The 20,501-nt window shown below is 38.0% G+C and overlaps 2 protein-coding genes across 2 annotated transcripts; both read left to right on the top strand.

Annotated features, from left to right (window-relative positions):
- The first annotated feature begins 4,836 nt into the window (after nt 1–4,836).
- On the top strand, nt 4,837–15,612 carry LOC141599268 (cytochrome P450 97B2, chloroplastic). The gene is made up of 14 exons (XM_074419244.1): nt 4,837–5,106; nt 7,813–7,990; nt 8,586–8,693; nt 10,060–10,144; nt 10,296–10,528; nt 11,404–11,577; nt 11,846–11,893; nt 12,159–12,218; nt 12,776–12,862; nt 13,002–13,090; nt 13,384–13,475; nt 13,840–13,901; nt 14,851–15,000; nt 15,086–15,612. Exons 1-14 carry the CDS (start codon nt 4,970–4,972, stop codon nt 15,326–15,328), a joined length of 1,746 nt encoding a protein of 581 aa, XP_074275345.1. The 5' UTR covers nt 4,837–4,969; the 3' UTR covers nt 15,329–15,612.
- A 490-nt stretch (nt 15,613–16,102) lies between these two features.
- Nucleotides 16,103–18,536, top strand: LOC141599266 (uncharacterized). The gene is made up of 3 exons (XM_074419241.1): nt 16,103–16,305; nt 16,433–16,497; nt 16,773–18,536. Exon 3 carries the CDS (start codon nt 16,785–16,787, stop codon nt 18,315–18,317), a length of 1,533 nt encoding a protein of 510 aa, XP_074275342.1. The 5' UTR covers nt 16,103–16,305; nt 16,433–16,497; nt 16,773–16,784; the 3' UTR covers nt 18,318–18,536.
- The last annotated feature ends 1,965 nt before the right edge of the window (nt 18,537–20,501 follow it).

Genomic DNA, 20,501 nt, shown 5'->3' with positions numbered 1-20,501 from the left:
GTTACCTTGAACTCCAATTTTAGGTTATTTAACTCTTTTTCCCAAATATGAATTTGATCGGGTGAACCCATACTGCCAGCGGAATCATTCCCCCCTTAAATTATAAACAACGTAAATGACCAACGATAAAATGACGCCAACTCAAAAAAAGGTGAGTAAACTAAGTAAATCGACCATGAGAGCCATTGCGGATATTGATAGACGGTAGTGAAAACTTTTTAATTAACTTTTTAGAAAGTGTGTATAAATTCAAGACGGGGAAAGGATGAAGTCATTCTACCCACCACACTACGACAAAACTGGCTAGAAATTAGCAGATTCATACAATGTACAGTGGTCCACAAAACGTTTGAAATTTAGCGTCTATAGTCGCTTGCTCCTCTGAAAATTGGGACTTAGAGCTCACCATCTTCTCCCTAAATGAGAGTAAACAAAAAGCAAACAAATGAGAAGCTATAAAACAAGGGCAGTCATAAATCCACTGGGCATATGAAGTATTTCACAAAAATCAGCTATGGCTTAAAACTGTCCATACTGTAAATGTTACAATTATAAGCGACATAAAAAAAAAAGCAAGTTCTTTAAAGTAGAAGAAACAATACTAACCTTGTAAATAGCACCCAGGAGGATGATCGATAGGCCTTAAAATGCAGTTGTACCCACGTGTGTATGCCATGTGCTCTACCCATGTTCTCTATTCAACTTTTCTTTTTGTCTAACTGCGTGAAATGAAGTAAATACCCATCACATGTAGTTAAAATCCCAGCACAGCTAATCAAATATCAGTGAAATTGCACACTTAAAACTCCATTTCAAATATGAGAGTTTTAGTTAATTATGTATGGAACAAATGAAAGACCAATATTTAGGAATCAAATGAAACAAATCTTACATTAATAAACTAATTAAGATCCAGCAACTAATGAGAATATGGAGTCGGCATGTTGCTCTATAAAATCTTTCAAGTAGTTCCTCAAAAATTCATAACAAGGTAAGTATATTCTCACCTGCATCACAGGCCACAATGTGAGAAATTTACTGAACTGATAAACCTTAAGAGCTTTGCTGACAAAAGACACTCCACAACTCATGTATAGCGTGATATTATTTAAAAGATTCAAAGGAGAAAGCTAACTTTTAATTAGTATAAAAAGATCTGTCAATTGAGAATTTGTGGGGAAGGAAACTCTTGCTACAACATGAGCAGTATGAATGTTCAATTTTGCTTGTAACATGGAACATAATTGAAAGTACAAAAATAAAGCACAACCTACAATCATAATTAATCTGAGCAAAGTCGAAACATATCCATTGCCCTGATCTTTGCAGCCGATCCGCTCAATACTCTTCGGACAATCAAGGGATCCTCCCAGGGCAGCTAGATGAACCCCCGCTCCCCTACCAGACATACAGCAAACAAACGGTAAGAATGAATCAAAATTTAATATTCTTGAAACTAAAACTAAAACTGCATCAATTATTTACATAGATAAAATTTCGTTCCAAAGCTGCATAAAAGTTAAAAAAAAAAAAAAAAAAAAGTGCCTCTGTCTTCGGACAATCTAATGTCTTGCTATTAACCTAAAATATGATTTTGATAGGTACACAAGTTGAACTACCCACATGATTTTTTAAATAGGTCTGAGGAGGTTAACAGTGTTTCTAAGTTAATATGAACTTAGAATATAAACTGAGCTATAAACTGCGTACTCTCTGAAACTTATGAACTACTTAATACTGAATTAAAGTACCCTATCTCGAAGCCCTGTTATGTTTAGGCATGAGGCATTACACTGGTCCCCGATAAAAGGACGACGCTGACTCTAAGCTGAGTAATCATTGGTCTTGATCCAACTTAGTAAACATAGAGCTTCTAAGTTAATATGAACTTAGAATATAAACTGAGCTATAAACTGCGTACTCTCTTAAACTTATGAACTACTTAATACTGAATTAAAGTACCCTATCTCGAAGCCCAATTATGTTTAGGCATGAGGCATTACACTGGTCCCGGATAAAAGGACGACGCTGACTCTAAACTATCATTGGTCTTGATCCAACTTAGTAAACATAGAGCTAAATATGCGTAGGGGATAACAACGCCATTTGAGCGCTGATGCAGGCGCCTTCTACAGCAACTATGAAACTCAATTCTGATCAACATAACAGAAAATCACCTTTTAAGAAATCCATAAAACACAAATTCATGACGCTATAAGTTACCCAGACCTATAATTCACGAATCCAATTTAATCAAAGCTTAATATCCAAATTTTGCTTAGATGCACATCAGCAATATAAGATTCATCCACCCAAAAGCGCAATGGAATGAGCACAAATCAATCGGAAAATGAAGAACCAAGATTAGAAACAAAACCTTGACAAATGAATTCATTACAACTAACTGAAACTCTAAATCAGACATGAAAATAATACCAATAATCTATCGAAATAAAAGGGGTTTAACCGAGTCAAATCGGTAGAACCCTATTCCAAGACTCGCTGGTGATGCCATTAGCTCCTTAACTTGCCGATTCCCAGCTCATCGGCATAGGTGCAGTAACAACGAAGAAATAAGCAAGGAAGTAAGAAATTATACACTATAATGATTATCGAAGGGAACCCAATTCAATTTAGCAATTAACAATTAAAACCCATAAACAAATTTTAAAATTATTCAAAAGACTTCAACTTTATTGCCCGATTAACATAGAAAAGTGGAAAAATGTGATAATAATATGAAAATAAAATTGAAGAATTAAATAAACAGAAGAGAGGTACACTTGATAATTGGAGGAAGAAAAAAAGAAGCAAAAGGGGTAAAGAGCCTAAATCAGTCACCCAAAATAAGGGGCATTCAAACAAACAACCCTAAAATTGAATAAACCACCTCCCAAAACCCCAAAATCAGGCCTATAACTTTCCAAACATTCAAACAAAGAACCCTAAAACTGAACAAAACCACCTTAAATTGAAAAAAACCAAGTTAATCATACCTGAGTAACCAAAAAATTGATGGATCCGAAGGCTTCATTGTTTAAAATTCGGCAGAGCATATTTCAGTATTTCAGTGATAGAATGCAGGAATGGCTTACAAAAAAACAGAAGAGAGGAGTGATGAGTGGCTCAGAAATAAGGAGAGCACAGAACACCTATAAAAGGAGAATGAAAGAGGAAAAGGCAAGCAGGGAATAAGGAGAATGAAAGAAGGAGAATGAGAGAAGGATAAAGAAGTGTAAATGAGAGAGGGAACAGTTGGAACACTGCTCATCACGAGCTGCGCACGAAAAACACTGGCCTACTGTTCACAAGGGAATGTTTTCCAAACTTCTCACATTTATAAGGGTTTTAGATACTAGTTGGTTGCCCTCGACCTAACGGTCGCGGTATCCGATTACGTTAATTTGATCTTTATCTCCGAGATTAAAGTTGTAATTGTCTAATTTTTAGATTGACTTATGTTGACTTTAGCATATTGCCTATTTTGGGTAAATTGTAATTCAATTTTCCCATTTAATAGACCACATCAATTTTCTCATAACATAAAAAATAACCCAAAATCAAATAGAATTTGAAACATTCAAACAAACATCTCTTTTGTATTCATCCTCGTCTAAATACATGTAAATGGTCGTTTCGCCATATTAGATAGCTATAGAAACAACGAAGCAAAATACGTTTGAGTTTAGACTAAGCAATGTTAGAGTTTAGCAATAGGTAAGGTACAATTTTACGTCGAGATAGGCTTGGCCATTGAATTATGAGTGCGAGAGATACTTTCGTTGTTCTAAACTACATGCTAAAGGCGCTCGCTTTACAAATCGTTTTTACAAACTGCACAAATCACTTGTTAAGGGATCGAGGAGCCCAATAATCACTGAAAATCGCGAAACCCATCGACAACAATAATCGGAAGTTGCGAGAATGGTTACCAAGATGAGTGAAGTTTTTATAATTTGGGGCAATGAATGATCCGGGAGGTTGAGATTAGGATAAGAAATGTCTTGGACGGGTAGGATCGTGAACAATTTACATATGAGAGGTGCTTTGTACGGCTAGGATCGTGCACAATTTACATGTGAGAGGGTGAATGAGTGGCCTAGATTGAATGGCCAAGCACTATTGCTAAGGACTATTCATAAGAGCATCACTATTCATAAGAAAAAAAGGGCAACTTCTTACATTTTAAGAGTGAAGGAAGGGGAGGATGTAACTCCATCTCATCCTCCTCCTTATTTCTTCTCTTCTAAATTTCCCATATTTTCTCTCTCCCACCATCACCTACCACCACTGCATGTCCCCATATGCCGCCACCATCACTAGCCACTCACCCATATTGATTATTGACCACCCACCACCGCCCTCCATTACTATCCGCCACCACATTTGTTGGACACCACTCACCACCATTATTATGATTATTACAAGGGCTAATATAATGCAGCTAGTCTTGCTTGTGACGGGCTAAAATAATTGAACGTAATGAATCTGAATTAAACTGAAATTTGATGAGATAAATAATGCTAAAATAATTCAAATTGAGTTGAAATAATAAATTGAACGAGACTTGAAATTAAGCTAAAGAAGATCAGCTAGTCTTGCTTGTGACCTCTCACAAAAAGGGAGATGGGACAAGTTGGAACACCACCCTCCCTACTCACCCCTTAATGGGTATTTTATGAGAGAAAACGGTATCCGTCACAAGCTTGTGACGAATATTGTCTGTCTTCAATGAGATTTTGTGAATATTAATGTACTCTGAAAAAAGCATGTGCCGATCCAAATAAACTCATTTAAAAAAAAAAGAACATTAATGAAAACACTAAATTTTCCTTTAATATATCCAATTTCTTTTTTTTTGAAGAAAAAGTTTTTTAATAAATCCAATTTCGAGTATAGATAAATATCCAATTTATTGTGCCGGTCCAAATAAATTCTTATCCGTTTTTTTTTTCTGGCGGGTTTAAAAATGGCTTCCACTATAGCTTCAGTTTCTTCAGTGTTACCAGTTCACCTCTTCAATGGCGGTTGCTCCATTAAACCTCATCACTTCCTCTCTCCTCTCGCTCCTCAACTTTCTTCACCTCCAATACGACGCCGTATTATGTATTGCTTCTCATCCTTTCTCTTTAATTGCGTTTCTTAGATATATACTACTCAATCTACTTCTAGAATTCTGCTTTGTTGCAGGTTTTGTGAGATTAATTGTACTTAGTTCTGAGTTGATCGTGTAAATTTTTTGCTGTGTTAATTGAACAATTGATTATTTGATTGATTGATAAAGTTAGGTGTTTGCCTCTTTGTATGACAATGTTGGCAATTTTGTTGTTTCGTACACTTTCCGTCTCAATCAGTTGTTTACCTTTTATATTCATCGTAAGCGGTATTTTAGAAGGTAAACAAATGATTGGGATGGAACGATAATACATTTGTGTTTCTGCATTACTCCATATTTTTGGATGGAGTGTTTTTTATTGGTCTGAAGTATTGATCATGTCAAGAATATCTCATCTACCCAATCAACTCGTACACCTTGCATCTCTTGCATATTTCCTACAACATTTGCTTCTTGTAATTATAACATGACTTGTGTAATTATTTAGATGATTACTGTCTATAGTTAGCATTGTGTCTAGCTGAATTACTTTGTACTCCCTCCGTCCCGGTCAATTGTTGTCCTTTGGTTTTGGCACAAAGACCAAGGAAAGAGGAGGGGACCAATTATAAGATGACAAGTGGACCAAATTGAGCGTGAAAGATCAAATTGCTCATCAAATACAATCCTAAAATAGAAAGGACAACAATTGACCGAGACACCCCAAAATGGAATAGGACAACAAATGACAGAGACAGAGGGAGTATTTTCTATATACTGTAAACTTTTCACAATGAATAACGTCAGGCATGCAAGCCTTCATATGGTATCAACCCCTTATCCACGATCCTGTCCTGCAAATCCGACCTTACATCTCACTAAAAACGACCCCTCGTCTTCCTCTTCCCCACAAACTGCCACCATGTCTCTCGCCCAACTCCAACTAGCTAACTCTGTCCAGCCATCTAACCCACTCACCATCGCCACCTTCGCCAGTTGCATCCAACTCAAAGGATACCATAACATATCGTCAATGGCGCTTCCAAGTTCGAGCCATCACGAATGCACTCGAACTATTCTCTGCCCTTGATGGTACTCAACTTGCCCGTCCTCAAACACTCAAAAACCAAACCCCTTTCATCTTGCGAGTCTGCCACCACGCCCAAGCCCAATCCTGCCTACACCACTTGGTATAGGCAAGACCAACTCATCCTTGGAGCACTCACTCCTCCCCTGTTGCTGCTCTCATTTTCAACGACACCTATTGCCATATTTACCATACTCCTCCTTGAGTACCCTTTTGGGGACCTTCGCCAATTTCTCATAGGGGTCATCGTCTCTAAATCAAATAGATTGTGTTGATAACATTACTCACACTAATATGACCATCACCGAGTATATGACCGCCATTAAAGCATGCACGAATATCTCATTCAACTAGAGCACCCCATGGATGAAGACAACATCATATGCAAAATACTTAATGACCTCAATTTATGTTGTCGTTGATAATGAGAGCAACAATATGGGAAGAGAGAGTGCCAGCAAGTGCTCCAAGGATGAGTTGGTCTTGCCTATACTAAGTGGTGTAGGCGGGATTTGCGTGGTGTCAGAGTCGCAAGAGGAATGGGTTTAGGGTTTAGTTTTGAGTGTTTGAGGAGGGCGAGTTCAGTGCCATCATGGTAAGAGAATAGTTAGAGTCCATTCATAATGGCTTGAACTTGGAAGTGCCATTGACGATATGCTTTGAAATCCTTGAGTGGGTTGGATGGATCGGTAAAGTTAGCTAGTTGGAGTTGTGTGGGAGACATGGTAGCGGTTGTGAGGAAGACGGGGGGACTTTTTTTTGGTGAGATGTGAGGTTGGATTTGCTGGGGCGAGAACAAGCGAGCTGATCCCATATGATGTTATTCATTGTGTAAGGGTTACAATATAAGATAGTACAAAGTAATGAACTTAGACCCTAATGTTAAGTTGTTAACTATAGACAGTAATAATCTAAATTAGCACGTAAATCAAGCTATAATTACAAGCAAATGTAGTAGTAAATATGCAAGAGATGGAAGGTGAGAATCATGGGTGGTTGCTTTCCATGATTGTAGGAGTCGATGTTAGAGTATAAAACGATATTGGGACTCCAACCATCAGCTAAGCATTTTAGCTTTGGTTGAGATGGTTTCATGACATGGTATCAGAGCTAGTGTGACCAAAAGGTCACGGGTTCGAATCTCACCCCCCTCAATTCTAAAGTGAAATATTAGCACCAGTATGGGGAGGTTGCATCCACACTTCAAGCCCAAAGGGCATTCGTGTGAGGGGGCGTGTTAGAGTATAAAACCGTTAAAATGATTTCTAAGAATGAACGAATGTTTGATTTACTTTAATACAACAAATAATTGGGCGTACACCCTTAAGAGAATCATGGTAGTTATTTGTAACTTCTTTTGGGAGGGTATTGAGGTAAAATGATAAGTGATTTTACACGAACTCTTGTGTAAGACCAGTGTACGCAATAATTTGTGCTCGGCCAATTGTTTACCTTTGTTAATTTTGTTTTGTGGGGATTTTAAACAAAGTAAACAAATGATTAGAATAGAGGGAGTGCGAGCTTAATTAATAATGAGTGATGGTAGTGAGGGTTTCTCGTTTTTAACGTTGGAGCATAAACTCTTGATGTATGGAGTTTTGCTGAAGTATAACTGTGTTGTTATACTTAGATGCCAGTCAACTGGTACGGAAAAACCAAAGTCGAGGAATGTTCTGGACAATGCAAGCAACCTCTTGACAAACTTCTTAAGTGGAGGGAGCCTTGGTTCTATGCCAACAGCTGAAGGAGCAGTCACAGATCTGTTCGGTCGCCCTCTTTTCCTGTCATTGTATGATTGGTTCTTGGAGGTGCTTCCCTTTGTTTCACAATAATCATCTTTTATTTTTGTTCAATTGCCACAAAAAAAATTGTCCCACAAATAATTTTTTGACAATGCTTGTGTACAGGGGCGAAGCCACCTAGTAGCAAGGGGTGGCGGTCGCTACCCCAAACTTTAAAAAATTGGTTTAAAAGACGGATTTTTGCTACCCCAAATATTGCTAAATAGCGGATAAGTAAATGTTATCTCATTAAATGTACAATAGACATTGTGGTTCAATGTTAAAAGGCTTTGGTTTCCAATCTAGCGCCCTGGGTTCGAATCCCACTACAACCTGATGAAACACTCGGTTTTTTATACTTCCTGTTTTCTTTTGCTGAGAAATTTTCAATAATTCAATGGACGTTTGCCTTTATATTCTTGGTTGTTGAAATCAGAGCAACACTTATTAGTTCTAAATTAGAGTTAGAAAACTAAGATGATCTGGTATTCCTTTCCGCAAGTGTCTTGGATTGTTGTTTCCACTATGGAAGATTCTTTTTTCATACTCTCTATGAAGTTTAGGTATTTCTGAGTGTCCGTATTAATCATATTTGTTTTATCGTTGTCTTATTATCATGCAGCATGGATCCGTCTATAAACTTGCTTTTGGGCCAAAAGCATTTGTTGTCGTGTCAGATCCTATCGTGGCAAGACATATCCTTAGAGAGAATGCGTTTTCTTATGATAAGGTAAGACAATACCTTATGTAGCTAATTGATAACCTATACAAAATTTCATGGTTTCTTTGGTAAGCAAAAATTAGTTATGATAGCCATAAGAAGTTTGTGCAGCTCGAATGTTGCCATTACAAAGCATAGATTGGAAATGAGGTGAATGGTATTAATATGTGTCATGAGTCATGACACCGCATCATGAGTCACGACCTAGTTAGGTAATGGCTTTGGAGAATTGGAGGTTACCGTATCACATCCATATTCTTTGGTAGTAAAGAGTAAATTAAAGACCGCATTTACATTGCAATGAGTCTGATCAGATAATGGTGATTGATTGTGAAATCATGGCTGAAATTGAGTTCTAAATATTGTCAAGGGGTACTATTCAAGGTTCCATATTGTGGTAATGGTCAGGGTCACGGTGTCGTCGTGATACAGTTGCTGCAGGCTTGGTCGCAGTGAACATGACTTTTTTTTTTTTAACAAAAAAAATTATAGCTACTCCGTTCTTTTATCGTCTTTTGAATTTCGTATCATATTAATCACTAAATTAGTAAAATATTATTTTGGCCAGTTTCGTACTTTTATTAAAAAAAATATTTGGCCATAGACAGTTCTTTAAAAAAAAATAGGCCAGCTCAGCCCTTTCTGGACCGTATCAGACCAAGTTGGCTAATTCGCGATATAACTCGGTCTACTTGGACAATTTTTTACTTTTTATATTTTAGCCTTGACATATCACAGTATCCTGTATCGGCTTGTTCCGATCCTTATACATGATACATCTCGTGCGAAACAATACGTGAGTGGGAATTTAGTTTTTGCCTGTCATGGAATGTGTCCTTGGATTACTGTTCCGTATTCAGCTTCGGTTGCAGTGACTGCTGCAGTTTTCTTGATCTATCTAATATCGGGCGTAATGTTGAACTATGGTACTGTTGTTGAAATCCTAATTAGTATGAACTGTGGTCTGTAACTACTTTAGAAAGGGGTTTCTGTTTCCATGGCCTTTTTTCTTATGCCACAGGAGAAAGAGAGTGAGTAACCATAGACTTTTTGTACTATTCATACACTAATAAAGTCGGGTGCAGTTACTTATACCGGTGGTGACCATGGTGTTATGTATTGGCTTTAGAAATGATCCAAGGATATGGTTGGCTACTTGGCTGTATATAAAACACACATAACTATTTCTGATTATGATTTATTTTTTTCTCTTGTATCCAAAATTGTTACAGAGTAGATAACGACGACTTGGAAACTGATTGAATTTCATTGACTGGACGGATTTGGTCAATCCAAAGTATATTTTCAGCTTGATTTTGTAGAAGCATTCAAGTTATTGTTCTGATTCTTGTGCTTTAACTATTTTGTTTACTAGGGAGTTCTTGCTGAAATCCTGGAACCAATAATGGGTAAAGGACTTATTCCTGCTGACCTTGATACATGGAAGCAAAGGAGAAGAGGCAAGTAGTTAATATCTTAACTTTCATTCATATATTTGCAGAGCAGTAACCTGTCTTTGTCATGGACTCAACATTTCCGAGCTGACATCAATGATGAGACTAAGAAAGAGCTGCCGCATTATTGTAATGCTTACATTTAACTTTTTTGCAGTTATTGCGCCTGGTTTTCATGCATTATACTTGGAAGCCATGGTTAGGGTTTTCACGGACTGTGCTGAGAAAACAACTTTTAAATTTGAAAAACTGCTTGAAGACGTACATGCTAAGGAAAACATTGAGTTGGATCTTGAAGCAGAATTTTCAAGTTTGGCACTTGACATTATTGGACTTGGTGTATTCAACTATGACTTTGGCTCAATAACAAAAGAATCTCCTGTTATAAAGGTTTGCATTTACAACTATTCTGCTAACTAATAGCTTTAATTAGCGATTACTTGCGGGAATCTTATGCTCCTTGCTTGTCAGTAATAGTTAGCTTGCGTTTCTGTCGCACATTTCTTGGGGCAACTTGGTGAATATTGCAAAACCCCGTGCATCGCTTTCATATTCTTGTAAATACAGAGAGCTTCATATGAAGACTTAAATCTCGGTTCATTATAGGTTAGGTGACAAGTACGTTTGGATTCTGGAATGTAATAACCCACTTAAGTCCTCCACTGAACTCAACACTCCACAAGACTAAACACATTTCAGTAAGAGCTCTTCTTCTTAGGCCTGTGCAAAGAACAAGTGTCAAATATTCTTGGTTGGCTATGTCCTACGATGCAAGAAAGGTTTACACTTATAGGCTGCGGGAAATTGTAGTCTATACTCTAGACTCTTTATACTTGGACTTTTCTTTACAAGAGCCTTCGTTATCATTATCATTCCAGTGCCTCTAAAGAGATCCCACATCGCAGGGTGGAGTTGTCCGGCGTGCGTTACCTTTTGCCTACAATAACATGTAGACTCTTTCCAATTGAAGGCGTGCAAATTAAAAAGACTCTTAGAACCATCTAGACTACATATTCATTACACAAGGGCTATAGGGCCTATAGCTCTAAATTTTCTAGTGGAGACTCTGTTTTAGGTACCTGACAGTTTACTTTCATGCCAGTAGTGGTTTCATCAAATTAACTAATTGACGAGGGCCTCAGACTCTCAGTAAGGGAACTTGTTATGTCTCCTCCTTTATGCATTATAAAAGTGAGAAGGATCAATATTTTGATTAAAATTTTGACTTCATGACCTAGACTTACTATTCCATGTATTGGCTACAGGCAGTTTATGGTACACTTTTTGAAGCAGAACATCGATCAACTTTCTACATTCCTTACTGGAAGTTACCTTTTGCCAGCTGGATTGTTCCAAGACAGAGGAAGTTTCAGAATGACCTAAAGGTTATCAATGATTGTCTTGATGGACTCATAAAAAATGCAAAAGATACTAGGGAGGTGAGAAGCTGCAATCTAGATATGCTGTCTTCCCGTTATGCTCATTTCAGTCATCTTTCTAAGTTTCTTTCCGCCTTTTATCTATAAATGTGTAAGAGAATGAAGAACAGCTGGGTTTCTTCACTGATACTGAATAATTTTTTTAGTTTTAATGCACAGTTTTGCAATGTGGTGCCTGCTATGTCCCTTAATTTCTTAATGTGTGGTCATGGATATATAATTGGCTTTGTTGGAAATACTTATGTCAAAATTGGGATTGTTTGCGCAGGAGACAGATGTCGAGAAATTGCAGCAAAGGGATTATTCGAATCTTAAGGTGAGATAGATTGACATTTTCTACTGGCTAGCTTTCATGCTTATGTTTTTTCTTATCTGATAATGCAAGAATGCTGCCTCAATAGCCTCTCTGTAAGCGTAAATTGATCACATGGTCAAGGACTCAAGGTTGATTACATCGGTCACCTGTACCACCTATGCAGGGGCCTTTTAGAGGCACTGCCTAATCTTCTCATTGAAACTACAAATAGTGTTAGATTTACAGTCCAACATCAAATTTGTTTTGACAGTAAGATTGTTGACAGGATGCCAGCCTTTTGCGTTTCTTTGTCGACATGCGAGGTGTTGATGTTGATGATCGTCAGGTAATATTCTGCAGCAGAAATTTCCTTTCCTTGGATTATTAATCTTCATTCATCAATAACGAGGTTGCAAATATATCGCTGGACACTTGGACCCATTACAAAACTAACGAGTGATAAAGACGTCTCTTATGTGGCTTATACATAGTAAGTGGATTTGAACATTCTAGCTTAAAAAGCTTCGCATCAGTTCAGTCAAAGGCTGTGTATCATAAATTTACATCGAAGAAATAATAGTTGCACAAGTACATTTGGTCATTTGGTGATGCGGCAAATACTACCCTAGTGCTTTACTCAAGTGTTTTAAGAGCTCCCACAAATTAGGTCAAGAATTGCATTGAGTGACTGCAACTTCACAATAGAAGAAACGCACAATTTAGTGAGTCATTTTGCTTTATTTGATCATAACCCAGAACCAAAGCATAGTTAGTATTTGGCTCCATTGGAAATGAAAATAAGGAGTGTTTTCCATAGGTGATTTGGCAAAAATGTTATGAAAATTTCATGTCCTTCATATTTTGTCATATACAATTCAATTAATCATCGATTCGTTTTGACAGCTAAGAGATGATCTGATGACAATGTTAATTGCTGGCCATGAAACCACAGCTGCTGTTCTTACTTGGGCTATTTTCCTCCTTTCTCAGGTACTGTTAAAATCTTTTGGGATTTGTAATGTGACCAAAAATCGATATGTTTTATTGTGCTTGGTATCTGTGGGCTCTTGTTCATTTCAGGCTTTCTGTTATAATAGGATTTCTAATGATGTCTCCCACATTGTTGCAGAGCCCATCCAAAATGAAGAAAGCTCAAGAAGAAATTGATGTAGTGTTAGGGAAGGGAAGAGTAACTTATGATTCTCTTAAAAAATTGGAGTAAGCCTAGTCTAGTGATAAATTCTTCGATCTTCCATACAATGATACAAATATGAAATGAAGAACTTGGACCGTACCGTGCAATAATATACAGAGTAATAACTAAAGAAAAAGTAGTTAACGCTTTTGTCGAAAAAGTACTGCAGTGCTAGCGGTTCTCTTCTTGTAATTTCAAATCGTGTAGTATAGAATATAAGTTGATTTTTTGTTCGATTTATTTTACTTTTACCCTTTTATGTTCGTTTGCTGTGTGTTTATTTTCTCAAATATTTCACCTTGTTCCACGATTGCAGGTATATTAGACTTATTGTCGTAGAATCTCTTCGTTTGTACCCTCAACCACCTTTGCTTATCAGACGAGCCCTTAAATCCGATAGGTTGCCAGGTATTCCTTCAACAATTGAAAACACCAATAAGCTCCTGCTCTTATATCTGCTCATGTTCAAAACTTCAAATACAAGTTGCAAGCATGCATTTGTTTCAGAAGTTAACTATATACGGTATTATTCATACATTATTATCTAGGCACTCTACTTTTCTTCCAATTTTGGAATTGGTGGAAAATGTTATTGTGAGCTATATGCATGTTATGAGTTCTGGATATTTACGGACCCTTAGACAAGCCAGGACTCAAGAGTGCTTTGCTGAATCTGATGAATGCCATTAACATTCCTGAATTCGGCTGTGTTGACTTCATTAGTTTTTTTGGTATTCGGCTGTGTTGACTTCATTAAGTTTTAATTGTTCAGGGGGGCACAAGGGTGAAAAAGAAGGATACCAAATACCAGCAGGCACCGATATCTTTATTTCTGTAAGTGAGGCAACTTATGTGCATAACATGGTGTGCTCCTTTATGTGTAGTGTTTGAACTTGAATTGTCAAACTTGTAGCCTCCTCAAGTCCTCATAGTTCAAGGTTTACTTAGTTATGCCTCACATTGTTGACATTCAATGATTCTGCAATTCAGATTTCTAACCACTCACATGCTATGGCGCTCTAGCAAATGTAGATTACCACATTAACTATTCCACCACAGCTACATAAATGGGAACAGAGTTATAATAGATAAGGTTGTGATATGCTCCTCCTTTTTTACCAATTGTATACATTTTTCCAGAATATGTGCAAGAGATTTTGGAAAATTTGCACAGTTGGTTGGAATGGAGGAATTACAAGTTTGTAATGTGAATATGGCTGTTGTAGGTATCAGGCCGTTGATTTTTGCCTTTAACGATGAGTCCAGGTCTCGATTGGTATATTAAGCACTACTTTGCAAGGGTATCTTCCAGTGTAAAAAAGTTTCTCTAGCTTATGGGTTGTAACTTGTAACAAGCTACGGCCCACACGGGCATGTCGAATTTCAGCTTGCATGGTGCTGTGTCAGTGTGTTGAACTTGTTGCTGTGTAAGGTGCTTTATGCATTGGTCGCTGACTCCTCTGTTATTTTAATATGGAGTTTTACTCACTGGCATTAGCTATTCAATGTTGATTATATTAATCTAGAAGAGGTTAGGTTTTTTTTTTTTGTAAATTACCTCAATGTGATTTTTTTTTTGAAAGATACCTCAATGTGATTTTAACATTGGGGATATGTCGTGTACATCTTGCACTTTCTTATCTCGTCATTGATAGGAGCCTTAAGGCACGTGGTAATGATATTTTGTTGTTGTTATTAACGATTTGTCCAGCGAAGAATTACTTTCAGTTTGCTTGTCTGTCAAAGTGACTTGACTAATTTTCCAAGGACTCCGTTTGTGCAGGTATATAATCTACACAGATCTCCATATTTCTGGGATAAACCTCATGAATTTGAGCCCGAGAGGTTCTTGGTCCAAAATAAAACTGAAGAAATAGAAGGATGGTCCGGATATGATCCATCTCGGAGTCCTGGAGCTCTATATCCTAATGAGGTGACCATATTTACCTGGACTAGTACTAAAACCCTTTTGATTCCCTCTACAGAATAACTAACACTTCCAGAAACTGCAAACACAGATAGTATCAGATTTTGCCTTTTTACCTTTTGGTGGTGGACCGAGAAAGTGTGTTGGAGACCAGTTTGCTCTAATGGAATCTACAATTGCTTTAGCTATGTTGCTCCAGAAATTTGACGTTGAGCTGAGAGGATCTCCAGAAGAAGTCGAACTTGTGACGGGAGCCACAATTCATACTAAAAGTGGGCTCTGGTGCAAACTCAGAAAGAGAGCAGATGTACCTGTAAGCGAATCTCTGGTGTAAATAAGTCTTGCCATTTTGCCAAGTCTATTCATCACGATAACTCCCTCTTGTGGCATCTGGCACATTTTGTAGAGTCCAGAGCCTTTGTATAAGTAGTTGTATTCTGCTGGAATAATCAGGTCAGCTGTAACGAAAATTAGAGCACCACTGAGGAAATACAATCCATATAATCCCATTACAGTCCGATCAATTTGTAGAGAATTATGTGTCCGACATTTGTCGCTGGAAAATTACGAGTAACAAGCTATATATGATGTACATGAAGTTAAATATGTTTGAAAACATGTACCTGTTGTGCTGCCATCCCCAGAATTGGAAGGAACTAGTCCCAGTGTCCCATTAAGGTGACTAGTTTTAGGACAGGATTTTTTCAGAAGTATTTTGCCGAACTCGAGATAATGTCGTGTTATTTTGATGATTCTACTTTGATGGCCTAAATCAGAAGTATTTTGCCGAACTCGAGATAATGTCGTGTTATTTTGATGATTCTACTTTGATGGCCTAAAGTGTAATACACAATTAACAAATATATTCAGGTAAAATTAAGTACTTCGTAATGAGTTAAATCTTACTAGTCCACAAAATGTGAAAATTTCAAAAACTTTCAAGTGATAAATAAACGTAGAATGAGTGAAAGGTTGAAAACCAAATACATTCTTTGCACCGGATCTCAACCTCCGTTATTACTTTTCCATTCAGTTCAATTCAATTCAGCTCTTAAGTTCAATTTAGTTCAGCTCTTTTCGGCCGCAAAGAACAGGATCTTACTCCTATAGTAAAATGTTTTGGGTACGATTTTCTGGTTACACGGATAATTACACCGAAGCTGCATGAGGCCGAACCTATTCACAGCCCCGTTGGGCCTGAACCTGGTCCATCCTAGTCCAAGCGATGAACTCAATTCTGGCAGTATACATTGCAAATTACAACATTGAACACATTTTAAGAGCTTACTATTATTAATCACAGTTTGATAAGTAATTTCCTCCGTCTTAATTATTTGTTTAACTTTGATTAAATCAATCTTACACTAATTCAGCTCATTAAAATTGTCAGTTGTACATCTACAGCTCATAACTGCTCTTTTTACTCTTGATCTTTCAGTGCGGCATTTCATCGAACACCTTATCGTCAACGTCAACCGGCTGTAAACTTGGCGAAAATTCCGGGTATCTCTCACTTGTTTTATTTCCCTGGTTAATTTCACTTCCATGAATTCTCTCTGATTACAGTACCATTTTGATTAATAGTTTACTTTAGCAACGTAGCGCCTGGTACTCGAACATTGGCTAGAGGCATTTTCTGTACCCCTTCTTACCCTGAAAAACAGTGTCACCTTGTGTCCTTGAATCGATAACCATCTTTGTTCCTCGGGACCTGTTGTCCATCGACTACGCCTTTCGGCCTGATCTTATGCACTGACTCATCCTCCCATCATTTTTAGGATTATAGGGCAATGAGAACTTCCAATGTGTGCAATTCTCTGATCAACAAGGGTAATTTTGCGAAAACGAAATGGAGTTTATTACCAATTCCTCATGGAACAATTCCTGAACCCAAAGGTGTTGATCTTGATTTTGTTAATGTAGCATATAGTCATTTAATACATTCTGATTGGGAGAAACTCGAGGGATTAGCAAGCGGTTTGAACCCGTTTAGATTTAAGCATGTTTTGTTAAAGATTAAGAACGATTATGTTCTTTCACATGAATTTTATAAGTGGGTTAAGGTAAAGCAGCCTGTTTTACTCACTCTCGAGACTCAATCGATGATTGTTCACATTTTGACGAAACACCAGAAATTTCAATCTGCTGGGTCGATTTTGAGGGGTATTTTGAGTTCAAGTTCAGCTGATTTTGATTTACCCATGAGGCTGTTTGAGGCGATATTGTACTCGTATAGGATGTGTGATTCGTCTCCTGGTGTATTTGATTCGCTGTTTAAGGCTCATGCCCATTTGAAAAAACTTAGGAATGCTACCTCTACCTTTCGCCAAATGAAGGATTATGGGTTTCTTCCCACAATTGAGTCTTGCAATGCATTGATGAGTTCCATGCACAGTTTGAAGAGGGCCGATATTGTGTTGAGTTTTTATAGGGAAATTCGGAAATGTGGGATTTCACCAAATGTGTATACTCTCAACATGGTTATTGCTGCTCATTGTAAACTGACAAGTATTGAGAAAGCTCTTGAGATATTTCATGATATGGGCGATATGGGTATATTACCTACAGTTGCAACATATAATACTATTATTTCTGGGTATTGCAATAAGGGCCTTCTCACTTCGGCCGTGAAGCTAAAATCTGCTATGGAGAAGAACGGATTAAAGCCGACTGAGGTGACATTCAACACTCTTATTCATGGGTTTTGCAAGGAAGGAAGATTGCAGGAAGCAAACAAGGTTTTGAGTGAGATGAGAGCTAAGGAAGTAGCTCCTAATACTATAACTTATAATGCTTTGATAAATGGATACAGCCAATCGGGAAATAGTGAGTCGGGATATGAGCTTTATGAACAGATGCAAAGACATGGGGTTAAGACTGATATTCTGACTTATAATGCTTTAATCTTAGCGTTCTGCAAGGAGGGTAAGACTAAGAAAGCCGCTTATATCGTCAAGGAACTCGATAAGCAGAATCTAGCACCAAATGCCTCGACTTTCTCTGCTCTTATTTTGGGACAGTGCGTCAGGAAGAACCCTGAACGTGCATTCCAATTGTACAGAAGTATGATTCGGAGTGGTTTTTCCCCGAATCGTTGTACTTCCGAAAGATTAATGTTTTCTTTTTGTGAGAATCAGGATTATGATGGAGCAGTTCAGGTTTTGAGGGAAATGTTAAAGAGTAACATGTCACCCGATTCTGATGTCCTGTCTGTGTTGTGGGATGGGCTTTGTCAGAATGGAAATGAAGATTTAGCTACATTATTGCAGAACGAAATCAAAGCTAGATTTCCTAACTGTGAAGTCTCCGCCAGTGACCAGTAAGTCGCTTGAGAAATCGTCTTATGTTAAGAATCTAAGATCGTGTAGACCATTCGAATTGGAAGCAAGTTAATTTCCGACGTAGGAGTCTAATTTTACAAAATGTGATTTTCCATTTACATTAGTTTTATAGTGCTGTATGACACGGAAATCAGGATTAAATGATGAATGTACCAAAACTTTTCCACAAATTTTTACTTGTGATGACTCACACTCGATTTATGGCCGAGTTTATCATTGTCCCCTAAATACTGGGATAAAGTGGATAGGACTATAGCAAAGTGTTAAATTGGGGTTGGAAATTTAAAACCCAACTTGAGTCCCATTAATAGTGCTTTGTTTGTGTAAAAAAATAGATTAGTGGGTCTTACATATTTTTGTTGAGAATTTTGACAAGTGTAGATAGAGCGGGCCACTTGTACAAGTCGGCTTGGCTCGACCCACCCCTCGGGTCTGCATTTCCCATGCCTAGTTGACCCGCCCCTCAAACCGGTATGACCTCATAATTAGGCCTGACAAATAGGTCATTCGAGTCGGGGTCGGGTCGGGTCGGGTCACATTGGGTTGGGTCATTATCGGGTCACTTTCGACGGGTTATTTTTGGGTCGGGTTACTTCGGATCGGGTCATTTTGGGTCGGGTCAATCTCGGTCGTTTGGCTCATTTCGGGTCATGATTTTGCCTTAATTATGTCATTTCGGGTCACTTAAATTGGGTCACTTAGGCCGGGTCATTTTTGGGCCGGGTCACTTTCGGGTGACGCATTTCAGGTTATTTTCGGGTCTCGGGTCGGGTCAGGTTTGCCAGGTCTACCTCATATACTATCTGGGACGGTTCAGGGTCGAAGAAAATGGACATGGCCTGCCCCTGACCCGTTAAACAACATCAGAGCCTTAATCCCAAAATGATTTGGGGTCGGCTAAATGAATCATCCTTTAGAACCGCCCATGGTTGAACGCACACCTCAAAATGCGAATAGAAAAAGGAAAATGAAAAACAAAAAGGAGACCGAAAATGTAATGGAAAGTCAAGGTAAACTTAGAGGTTTTAAAATCGAATTCCGGATTTCTTTTATAAAAACTTAAAATTTAAATCGAGAGAAAAGATTAAAACGATTTTGAAAATCGAAATAGAATTAAAGATCCGGAATGCCTTAAAAGTAAACCAAGTAAAATACATAAGAAAGTGGTTGGTAAAAAAGTGTATTAAAGGAGAGAATAACAAATAATTTAATTTTTAAAAATTAAATAAAAACGCTAAATATGTCAAAAAAAACATCAAATACTAAAAATCCACATGTATCCTTTCCCAACCATTGTGCCCTCTCCGTCACCATACTCTCCTGAAGCCCCAGAAATCTCATATCGTGCTCTATCACTCTCAACCATGTCTGTCTCGGTCTTCCTCTACCTCTAGGGACCTTTTATGTTCTCCAAGTCTCCAGCCTTCTAACTGGTGCGTCCATAGGTCTCCTTCTCACATCTCCAAACCATCTTAGTCGGTTTTCCGTCATCTTGTCCTCTATTGGCGCCACTTTTACCTTTTCCCTAATCACCTCATTCCTTAATCGATCTTTCCTTGTATGTCCGCACATCCACCTTAACATACGCATCTCCGCCACACTCAGCTTTTGAATGTGACAATGTTTCACGGCCCAACACTCGGAACCGTAAAGTAAGGCAGGCCTAATTGTCGTGCGATAAAATTTTTTCCTTTAATCTTTGGGGCATATCTTTATCACATAAAAACCCTGAAGCACTCTTCCATTTCAACCATCCCGCTTTAATGAGCCACATCTCCGTCTAACTCTCCATTTTTTTGAATAATAGATCCTAGATATCTGAAGAAATCTGATCCCTGAACAACATTCCCATCGAAAATAATACTCTCCGCCTCTGTCGATCTCAACCCCGCCACTTTAGTGAACTGACACCTCAAATACTCAGTCTTACTCCTGCTCAGCCTAAACCCACGAGTCTCTAAAGTCTGCCTCCACAATTCCAACTCTCTCCACCCCCTCTTTCATCTCATCAATCAACACAATATCATAAGCAAACATCATACACCAAGGGATGTCGTCCTGAATATCCCTTGTCAACTCATCCATAACTATAGCAAAGAGAAAATGACTAAGTGCGGAACCTTGATGCACCCCGATGGTAATGGGAAATTCTTCCGTTCTCCCAAC

Source organism: Silene latifolia, chromosome 9 (genome assembly GCF_048544455.1).
Source record: "Silene latifolia isolate original U9 population chromosome 9, ASM4854445v1, whole genome shotgun sequence".
Lineage (NCBI taxonomy): Eukaryota > Viridiplantae > Streptophyta > Magnoliopsida > Caryophyllales > Caryophyllaceae > Silene > Silene latifolia.
The sequence above is the reverse complement of the archived record's forward strand: the minus strand, read 5'-3'. Positions and strand labels throughout refer to the sequence as shown.